The 11,854-nt window shown below is 40.8% G+C and overlaps 1 protein-coding gene across 3 annotated transcripts in view; it reads right to left on the reverse strand.

Annotated features, from left to right (window-relative positions):
* Nucleotides 1–11,854, reverse strand: part of igsf21a (immunoglobin superfamily, member 21a) — a 490,857-nt gene that overhangs the window by 337,113 nt on the left and 141,890 nt on the right. For all 3 annotated transcript variants that reach the window (XM_062038249.1, XM_062038250.1, XM_062038248.1), the window contains exon 2: nucleotides 5,460–5,572. In XM_062038249.1, coding sequence (XP_061894233.1) covers nucleotides 5,460–5,572 — 113 coding nt within the window. The remainder of the gene's footprint in view (nucleotides 1–5,459; nucleotides 5,573–11,854) is intronic.

The raw sequence follows: 11,854 nt of genomic DNA on the forward strand, positions 1-11,854 counted from the left end.
GATTTCCTGATGTTTCACCCTTCCAGTCATGTACATCTCCCCTGCTTTGGCTCCACACACGCTTCTCCTTCCCAGACTCAGCTCTACTGTGTTGTGTTATTCGTCTTTCTGTTCTCACTCCTTTTTGACTGCTGGTTTTGTTGTTCCTTGTATTTATATTGCATATTTATGCGTGAAAACAACTTGATGTGGGATGTGATAGCCACCAAAGCAAATACCACACAACATGAGATGGCCTCCAGTCTTTTATGGCTGACATCTTTAGGCTGATGAAGGCCCGCCCACATTTCAAACTGGAACTCTTTAGAAAACAAAGCTAAAAGCACAGGTTTCGTACCTGTGTGAAGTTGGCCCCCCGCCCCTGGGATCCCTGCAGGGTCAGGTTCACCGTGACAGCACTTACGGACATTTTGAAACGTTAAAACCTCTCAAACGAAAGAATGTTTGCAGCACAAACGAATGAGACTAATTTGGAATTCCTTTGGAGAACCTAAAAAATAATATTTAGTAACTCGGAAACGAAAGCAGCACAAACAAACGGGACTGGTTTAGGGAGGTTTTGACATAGTCCAGGACTGTTTACATGTAATAACAACTTAATTACATGTTAATAACATAAAAAACATAAAACGTTCATAAATTAAAATCTATAATAGCTAGACAAATATTTTTTGCAGCACAAACAAATGAGACTATGTTGGCTTAATTTGGACTTAATTTGCAGAAAGGGGGGGGGGGGGCTGGGTGACCTTTGATTGACCTATAAAATCATCTTTAATAACTGGGAAACAAAAGCAGCACAAACGAGCATTTCAACTGCACAAATGCAGCACAAACAAACGGGACTGGTTTAGGGAGGTTTTGACATAGTCCAGGACTGTTTACATGTAATAACAACGTAACTACATGTTAATAACAAAAAAAAACATAAAACATTCATAAGTTATAAACTATAATAGCTAGACCAATAATTTTTGCAGCACAAACGAATGAGACTATGTTGGTTTAATTTGGACTTAATTTGGAGAACCGGGGGGGGGGGGACCTTTGATTGACCTATAAAAAATATGTAATAACTGGGAAACAAAAGCAGCACAAACGAATGAGACTATGTTGGCTTAATTTGGACTTAATTTTGGAGGGCTGGGTGACCTCTGATTGACCTATAAAAAATATTTAATAACTCTGAAACAAATGCAGCACAAAGGAATGCGACTATGTTGGTTTAAATTGGAGAAAGTGGAGGGAGCTGGGTGACCTTTGATTGACCTACAAAATAATCTTAAATAACTGGGAAACAAAAGCAGCACAAACGAGCATTTCAACTGCACAAATGCAGCACAATTGAACGGGACTGGTTTGATGACATAGTCCAGGACTGTTTACATGTAATAAGAACTTTATTACATGTTAATAACATAAAAAAACGTTCATAAGTTAAAAACTAACAGCTAGACCAATAATTTTTAATTTGGAGAAGGGGGGGGGGGGGGGGGGTAATGTTTGGGGGACCTTTGATTGACCTATAAAAAATATGTAATAACTGGGAAACAAAAGCAGCACAAACGAGCATTTCAACTGCACAAATTCAGCACAAACGGGACTGGTTTAGGGAGGTTTTGACATAGTCCAGGACTGTTTACATGTAATAACAACGTAACTACATGTTAATAACAAAAAAAAACATAAAACATTCATAAGTTATAAACTATAATAGCTAGACCAATAATTTTTGCAGCACAAACGAATGAGACTATGTTGGTTTAATTTGGACTTAATTTGGAGAACCGGGGGGGGGGGGGGGGGGGGGACCTTTGATTGACCTATAAAAAATATGTAATAACTGGGAAACAAAAGCAGCACAAACGAATGAGACTATGTTGGCTTAATTTGGACTTAATTTTGGAGGGCTGGGTGACCTCTGATTGACCTATACAAAATATTTAATAACTCTGAAACAAATGCAGCACAAAGGAATGTGACTATGTTGGTTTAAATTGGAGAAAGTGGAGGGAGCTGGGTGACCTTTGATTGACCTATAAAGTCATCTTTAATAACTGGGAAACAAAAGCAGCACAAACGAGCATTTCAACTGCACAAATGCAGCACAATTGAACGGGACTGGTTTAGGGAGGTTTTGACATAGTCCAGGACTGTTTACATGTAATAACAACTTAAAGTCCTACTGAAAGCCACTACTAGCGACCACGCAGTCTGATAGTTTATATATCAATGATGACATCTTAACATTGCAACACATGCCAATACGGCCGGGTTAACTTATAAAGTGACTTTTAAAACTTCCCGCCACACTTCCGGTTGAAAAACTCCTTTGGATATGATTTATGCGCGTGACGTCACAAAATCCACGGAAGTGGTTGGACCCCATCGGACCCAATAGAAAAGCCTCTTGTTTTCTTCGACAAAATTCCACAGTATTGTGGACATCTGTGTTGGTGAATCTTTTGCAATTTGTTTAATGAACAATGGAGGCTGCAAAGAAGAATGTTGTAGGTGGGATCGATCGGTGTCTTAGCGGCTAAGTACAATACTTCCAGCAACACAACAAGGACTACTTACTACGCATAGCTGATGCTTGCCGCCAAACCCACGGATGAAGTCCTTCGTCGCGCCGTCGATCGCTGGAACGCAGGTGAGCACGGCTGTTGATGGGAAGATGAGGGCTGGCTGGCGTAGGTGGAGCGCTAATGTTTTATCATAGTTCTGTGAGGTCCGGTTGCTAAGTTGCTAAATTAGCCTTTGCGTCGTTAGCAACAGCATTGTTAAGCCTTACCAGGCTGAGAATTTTTAACCGTGTAGTTACATGTCCATGGTTTAATAGTATTGTTGATCTTCTGTCTATCCTTCCAGTCAGGGGTTTATTTATTTTGTTTCTATCTGCATTTGAGAACGATGCTAGCACGTTAGCTCAGTAGCTAAGTGTGTCACCGATGTATTGTCGTGGAGATAAAAGTCACTTTAAATGTCCATTTCGCGTTCTCGACTCTCATTTTCAAGAGGATATAGTATCCCAGGTGGTTTAAAATACAAATCTGTGATCCACAATAGAAAAAGGAGAGTGTGGAATCCAATGAGCCAGCTTGTACCTAAGTTACGGTCAGAGCGAAAAAAGATACGTCCTGCACTGCACTCTAGTCCTTTACTCAAACGTTCCTCATCCACGAATCTTTCATCCTCGCTCAAATTAATGGGGTAATCGTCGCTTTGTCGCTCCGAATCTCTCGCTCCATTGTAAACAACGGGGAATTGTGAGGAATACTAGCTCCTGTGACGTCACGCTACTTCCGCTACAGGCAAGGCTTTTTTTTATCAGCGAGCAAAAGTTGCGAACTTTATCGTCGATTTTCTCTACTAAATCCTTTCAGCAAAAATATGGCAATATCGCCAAATGATCAAGTATGACACATAGAATGGATCTGCTATTCCCGTTTGAATAAAAAAAATTCATTTCAGCAGGCCTTTAATTACATGTAAATAACATAAAAAAAACAAAAAAACGTTCATAAGTTAAAAACTATAATAGCTAGACCAATAATTTTTGCAGCACAAATGAATGAGACTATGTTGGCTTAATTTGGAGAACGGGGGGGGGGGGGGGGGGGCTGGTTGACCTTTGATTGACCTATAAAATAATATTTAATAACTCAAAAACGAAACCAGCACAAACAAATGTGACTATTTTGGTTTAATTTGGAGAAAGTGGAGGGAGCTGGGTGACCTTTGATTGACCTAAAAAATAATCTTAAATAACTGGGAAACAAAAGCAGCACAAACGAGCATTTCAACTGCACAAATGCAGCACAAATGAACGAGACTGGTTTGATGACATAGTTCAGGACTGTTTACATGTAATAACAACTTAATTAAATACAAACCATACAACTTTAACTTAAAAACTATAATAGCTAGACCAAACATTTTTAGAGCACAAAGCAGCACAAACGAACAAGACTATTTTGCCTTAGTTTGGACTTCATTTTCAGGGCTGGATGACCTTTGATTGACCTATAAAATCATTTTTTATAACTGGGGAAAAAAGTAGCACAAACGAGCATTTCAACTGCACAAAGCAGCACAAACTAATGGGACTGGTTTAGGGAGGTTTTGACATAGTCCAGGACTGTTTACATGTAATAACAACTTAATTACATGTTAATAACATAAAAAACATAAAACGTTCACAGGTTATGAACTATAATAGCTAGACCAATAATTTTTGCAGCACAAACGAATGAGACTATGTTGGCTTAATTTGGAGGGCTGGGTGACCTTTGATTGACCTATAAATAATATTTAATAACTGGGAAACAAATGCAGCACAAAGGAATGAGACTAGTTTGGTTGAATTTGGACTTAATTTGCAGAACGGGGGGGCTGGGTGACCTCTGATTGACCTATAAAATCATCTTTAATAACTCCGAAACGAAAGCAGCACAAACGACCATTTCAACTGCACAAATGCAGCACAAACTAATGGGACTATTTTGGTTTAATTTGGAGAAAGTGGAGGGAGCTGGGTGACCTTTGATTGACCTACAAAAGAATCTTAAATAACTGGGAAACAAAAGCAGCACAAACGAGCATTTCACCGGCACAAATGCAGCACAAAAGGAACGGGACTGGTTTGGGGACATAGTTCAGGACTGTTTACATGTAATAACAATTTAATTACATGTTAATAACATAAAAAACATGAAATGTTCTTAAGATAAAAACTATAATAGCTAGACCAATTATTTTTGCAGCACAAAGGAATGAGACTATGTTGGTTTAATTTGGACTTAATTTGGAGAACCGGGGGGGGGGGGGGTGTCTGGGTGACCTTTGATTGACCTAAAATACATATTAAATAACTGGGAAACAAATGCAGCACAAACGAGCATTTCACCTGCACAAAGCAATGAGACTATTTCAGCAGGTTTATTTGGGGAGAAAATGTGACTTGTAGACGTCATTTTTAGGTCCAGAAGCACAAGACAAGTGTGGATGTTTTCTACATTAGCGGCGCAGTTATTAACATTTTATTAATCACTGCCCGCCACGAAATATCTAAATAGCATTTTTAATGATTTTAAAGAATGTCTACTGAATAGTTGATGTGGGAATGTGACACGGCTTCACCACTTGAAGTGCATACCAATGAACACGCGTGTTAATTTAATACTCGGGCTTTTATGGAGCAGATCAACTCCGACAGGGATACGCTGTTTATTTTTTCTCTTTCCTCGCCAACAGAAATTTAATTATTGGCAGCAGTTGCGCGGCGTAGTAAACCACTCGGGACTTTAATACGCGTCCAATCGCCAGCTGTGGACTATTAAGCATCCACGACGACAGCCAGAGACGCCTCCTGCGCAGCTGGCCAAAATAAAAGCCCGACAGGGAGCGGAAGCCGCCCGGGACGTGCTTCCCGTGTCAAAATAAAGGTGGTCACTCACCCGATACCAAACGATCTCCCGGAGTCGTCCGTCCGTTTTGAAGTTGCACTTGAGGGTGACGGTCTCGCCCACGACCACCGGAGGCAGCGGCTCGATGGTGACGGTCAAGTATCCTGCCGAGACAAAACATCTTTCATGTGGAACTTGAAGCATGTTGACATAGTCCACGACTGTTTACATGTAATAACAACTTAATTACATGTTATTAACATACAAAAAGTTCAAATGTTCATAAAAACTATAATAGCTAGACCAACAATTTTTACAACACAAACAAATGAGACTACGTTGGCTTATTTTGGAGAACAGGGGGGCTGGGTGACCTTTGATTGACGTATAAATAATATTAAATAACTCAGAAACAAAAGTAGCAAAAACAAATGAGACTATTTTGCTTTAATTTGGAGAAAGTGGAGGGAGCTGGGTGACCTTTGAATGACCTACAAAATAAGCTTAAATAACTGGGAAACAAAAGCAGCACAAACGAGCATTTCAACTGCACAAATGCAGCACAAACTAATGGGACTGGTTTAGGGAGGTTTTGACAGAGTCCAGGACTGTTTACATGTAATAACAACTTAACAACATGTTAATAACAAAACAACTTCAAACGTTCATAAGTTAAAAACTACAAGACCAATATTTTTTTGCAGCACAAACGAATGAGACTATGTTGGCTTAATTTGGACTTAATTTGGAGGGCTGGCTGACCTTTGATTGACCGATAAATAATATTTAATAACTCGGAAACAAAAGCAGCACAAACAATCATTTTAACTGCACAAATGCAGCACAAACTAATGAGACTATTTTGGTTTAATTTGGAGAAAATGGAGGGAGCTGGGTGACCCTTGATTGACCTACAAAATCTTAAATAATTTGGAAAAGAAAGCAGCACAAACGAGCATTTGAACTGCACAAATGCAGCACAAACAAAAGAGACTATTTTGGTTTAATTTGGAGAAAGTGGATGGGAGCTGGGTGACCTTTGATTGACCTACAAAATAAGCTTAAATAACTCTGAAACAAAAGCAGCACAAACGAGCATTTCAACTGCACAAATGCAGCACAAACTAATGGGACTGGTTTAGGGAGGTTTTGACATAGTCCAGGACTGTTTACATGTAATAACAACTTAACTACATGTTAATAACATAACAACTTCAAACGTTCATAAGTTAAAAACTACAAGACCAATATTTTTTTGCAGCACAAACGGATGAGACTATGTTGGCTTAATTTGGACTTAATTTGGAGGGCTGGGTGACCTTTGATTGACCGATAAATAATATTTAATAACTGGGAAACAAAAGCAGCACAAACAATCATTTTAACTGCACAAATGCAGCACAAACAAATGAGACTATTTTGGTTTAATTTGGAGGAAATGGAGGGAGCTGGGTGACCTTTGATTGACCTACAAAATCTTAAATAATTTGGAAAAGAAAGCAGCACAAACGAGCATTTGAACTGCACAAATGCAGCACAAAAGGAACGGGACTGCTTTGATGACATAGTCCAGGACTGCTTACATTTAATAAGAACTTAATTACATAAGAAACATAAAACTTTAACTTAAAAACTATAATAGCTAGACCAAACATTTTTGGAGCACAAAGCAGCACAAACGAACGAGACTATGTAGGCTTAATTTGGAGGGCTGGGTGACCTTTGATTGACCTATAAAATCATATTTAATAACTGGGAAACAAAAGTAGCACAAACGAGCATTTCAACTGCACAAAGCAGCACAACTTCATTACATGTTAATAACAACTTAATTACATGGTAATAACAAAAAACACATACAACGTTCACAGGTTATAAACTATAATAGACTAATAAAAGACTTCAATGACTTCAATTCCGTGCCATCTGGTAAAAACAATTTGAGCGGCGCAAACGGCGAGTTAGACACCTGTGCTCAAAGACGTCTCCGCCCCCTCCCAGATGACTCAAGTCATCCCTCATTCTGTATAAGTGGCTAATTGGAGCTCGTTAATGACACCATTAATGGCTTTACTGCTAGAGGGGCTCGGCCTTTGGAAGACAACTTTCGGATGTGCCAAGTTTGTGAACGGCGAGATTGCTCCTGTTCCAAAAACTCTACTTTTCTACTACGGACTTCAATATTAACACTGATTTGTTATCATCTTAATTGTATTCAATGAACCGTATGCTTAGGTCAGGTTGTTTAAAGCAGTCATTTTCAACCAGTGTGCCGTGAGAAATTATTTAATATCTCCTAATTAACCATTGTCGGGTGTCCGTGCTATAATAAAGTGCGGCAGATAATGTAGTACTCATCTATTTCAGTAGGTGGCAGCAGAGGGCGATAAATAACAGTAAAGACAATCGAGTTAGCGCTGCGCATCACGTGACAAGTGACAGTTTGGGATGGCAGCAAGAGGAGGCGAGCAAGTGACAGTGATGGAGAAGTTTTTGAGAAGGGAAAATGCAAATGGCGAACAGGGTCCTGGACACAATTCTGACCCAGATGAAGGCTCTAGTATGAGTGGTCTACAAAATAAAAAAAAGACGGTGAGCTCGAGGCAATAAAGCGAAAGCTATCTTTCCTTTGGATTGACTTTCACCGGTGATGTGACAGCACCGACTCCGCAGTGCTTGGTGTGTGGTGAGAAGCTATCCAATAGCGCCAAGCGAGCTTGAACGCCATCTCCAAACCAAACACCCCGATGGACTATTTTGTACGCTTACGTACAAACAATGAGAAACAGGCAACTTTTCTGAGAAAAACCACAAAGGTAAACAAGAGAGCCCTCAAAGCTTGCTACCTTGTTGTTGAACTCGTAGCTAAATCAAAAAAGTCCCATCATGTGGCAGAAACATTAATACTGCGAGCTTGTAAAGCCATTGTAATAGTAGTGAGTATAAATACATTTAAAAAAGTATATTATTAACTATATGTATTATATACTGTGTTAGAGTGTCATTTTATGTCATTTTGGTTGGTGGTGTGCCGCAGGATTTTGTAAATGTAAAAAGTGTGCCGCGGCTTAAAAATGGTTGAAAATCACTGGTTTAAAGAATAAGTACTAACCAAAACTACTGCATAAATAAGGACTCATAAGTAAATGACAATAAATACATGTACAAACTGTCATGTCTGGTGATTATGTTGTTGTTTTAGTCATGTTCGGTTTTGTTTTTGGACTCTTTGTGCACTCGTTTGTTTTGTCACCATAGCAACCCATTAGTTTCCACCTGTCATGTCACACACCTGTCTCACGCACTCGCATACCTGTCAGCAATCATGTCACTGCTATTTAAGCCGGTCTGTTTCTGCTGATCGTCCTGGTGACATTATCTATACCATGCTTCTTCTGACACCCCTGCGACCTGGTTTTGTCTTCATGCTACCATAGTTCCGTGCCAAGTAACTTTTCGTTTATTGTTCGTAGTTTCTGCCTTTGTGCAAGTTTTGTTTCATTAGTCAAGTTTGTTCTCCGCCATTGTGCGCGCCTTTTGTTTGCTTCCTTTTTTGTGGTCTGTTAGTGTTAAAATAAAAATGTGCACTTCTTTTTTTCACGCCTTGCCCGCGCCAACTTTCCTTTGCCTTCTGGGAAAACAAACCCCAAAGTCCACGTATTGACACAAACAACAAAAGCAGTGAAGTTGTCAGGTTGTGTAAATGGTAAATAAAAAGAGAATACAACAAATCCTTCTCAACTTATATTCAATTGAATAGACTGCAAAGACAAGATATTTCATGTTCACACTGAGAAACTTCTTTTTTTTTTCTTTTGCAAATAACCATGAACTTAGAATTTAATGGCAGCAACACATGGCAAAAAAAAGCATTTTTACCAGTGTGTTACATTGCATTTCCTTTTAACAACACTCAGTTTTGGTTTGGGAAGTGAGGAGACACATTTTTGAAGTGGAATTATTTCCCATTCTTGCTTGATGTACAGCTTAAGTTGTTCAACAGTCTCCCTTCTCATATTTTAGCCTTCACACATTTTCAATGTCTGGACTATAAGCAGGGGCGTCCATGATAACGTTGCTTGGATGGCAACATATGTTGCTCCAAAAGCTGTATGTACCTTTTCAGAATTAATCTTGGCCACTAATACATACCCCCTTACCATCACACATGCTGACTTTTACACTTTCACCCTAGAACAGTCCGGAAAACAAGTTGAAATGTGGACTTGTCAGACCACAGAACACTTTTCCACTTTGCATCAGTCCATCTTAGATGAGCTCGGGCCCAGCGAAGCCAGCAGCTTTTCTGGGTGTTGTTGATAAATGACTTTCGCTTTGCATAGTAGAATTTTAACTTGCACTTACAGATGTAGCAACACACTGTAGTTACTGACAGTGGTTTTCCGAAGTGTTCCTGAGCCCATGTGGTGATATCCTTTACACACTGATGTGGCTTTTTGGATGCAGTAGCGCCTGAGGGATCCAAGGTGTGTAATATCATGGCTTACGTGCAGTGATTTCTCCAGATTCTCTGAACCTTTTGATGATATTACGGAGCGTAGATGGTGAAATCCCTCAATTCCTTGTTGAGAAATGTTGTCCTTAAACAATTTGCTCAGGCATTTGTTGACAAAGTGGTGACCCTCGCCCCGTCCTTGTTTGTGAACGACTGAGCATTTCATGAAAGCTACTTTTATAGCCAATCATGGCACCCACCTGTTCCCCATTAGCCTGTTCACCTGTGGGATGTTCCAAATAAGTCTTTGACGAGCATTCCTCAACTTTATCACACTTGTGCCAGCTTTTTTCAAACATGTTGCAGGCATCAAATTCCAAATGAGCTAATATTTGCAAAAAATACCAAAGTTTCTCAGTGTGAACATGAAATATCTTGTCTTTGCAGTCTATTCCATTGAATATAAGTTGAAAAGGATTTGTTGTCTTCTCTTTTTATTTACCATTTACACAACCTGACAACTTCACTGCTGTTGGGCTTTGTACTTCTTGCCTTTGCTATCTTGTGTCCAGACTACATGTGGACCTGCTGGCTATGTTCTAGTCCATCCCTGAGTTCAGTGTACTTCTTCAACACCAATCAAGCCTCTATGGACCTTCCTTGGTGGAAAGGGTCTTCTCCAAACTCATTGGAAGTGTCCAATCGTCCAAAATGTCTGCAAAAGGAGGATTGGGGTGACAAGCAAGATGTCTGCCCAGCATCACAGTCACCAAGGTGACAGTGAAGAATGCAGCTGGCAGACATAGATGAGAGCGTCTGTCACCTCAACGTGCTCATTAAGGGATGCTCATTAAATGGCAGCATTGAGGGTTTTTCCTCTCCAGAGTCAAGTTGAAGGAGGGCTCAACCTCAGAGGAGGTGAACACTGAGCTCATCATCCTCTCTGACAAAATCCCAAACACTTAACTCAAAGCCACGAGTGGAAGAGTCTGGACTTGTGATGGTCTCTTTGTGGCTTCTGTGGAGCGGTGGCAGGACTGGCTGCAGGCTCGTTTGTGGCTTCTGTGGAGCGGTGGCAGGACTGGCTGCAGGCTCGTTTGTGGCTTCTGTGGAGCGGTGGCAGGACTGGCTGCAGGCTCGTTTGTGGCTTCTGTGGAGCGGTGGCAGGACTGGCTGCAGGCTCGTTTGTGGCTTCTGTGGAGCGGTGGCAGGACTGGCTGCAGGCTCGTTTGTGGCTTCTGTGGAGCGGTGGCAGGACTGGCTGCAGGCTCGTTAGGTACACCTGCACAATCTTATGCTCACTTTAAAGTATCAAACATGTCAGCTTTTTCAAGGACATGAATGCTCACTTTTGATGGGCAGCCTCAGTGCTTGGATGCTGTAACTTGGGATGTGTAGATGCCGTTTGGTGAGTGTCGTTTGTTTTCTGCCGCTTTTGCGTTGGCCGGTCTGAAAATGGACTCCAACTCCCCAACATCTTTCTCTCTGGTACTCATGGAGGGCGGACGCTCCCCCTTCCTCTCTTGCTTGCTTCTTTGTCTTGTCTTAACTTTCTTCTTGCCTCTTTTTGCACTGCTCTCCAAATCTAAACATTGGAACTATTTAACTGGCCTCAACCAAATTGACAAGATCTTGGGTTTGGGGGAACCTGCTTGTCGTGACGAAGCGGTTGTTGCTGGACACGCCACGGACTCCTGGGAGAAGAAGGAGTGCCTGGCGACCCTTTTCTGTGGAGGACGTGAAGATATCCGCCTGTTAGGAATGATGACAACAGGACATCTGCTGATTGGAGTAAGCCTTGCTCTGGTTTGTCCACAGATTGGAAGTTGCTGGCAGACTTCAAAGTACCCCAAAGCTGCCACAAAGGATTGGAGGATGCAGGAAGAACTGTGGACACTCTTGTGATTTGGATAACATCGGACTGTCTGCCCCGCAGTTTTGAGGACCAATCATAGACAATTTAGAGTAAAAAGCAAATATTTTCACTAGC

The sequence above is a fragment of the Entelurus aequoreus genome, linkage group LG26, assembly GCF_033978785.1.
Source record: "Entelurus aequoreus isolate RoL-2023_Sb linkage group LG26, RoL_Eaeq_v1.1, whole genome shotgun sequence".
Classification (NCBI taxonomy): domain Eukaryota; kingdom Metazoa; phylum Chordata; class Actinopteri; order Syngnathiformes; family Syngnathidae; genus Entelurus; species Entelurus aequoreus.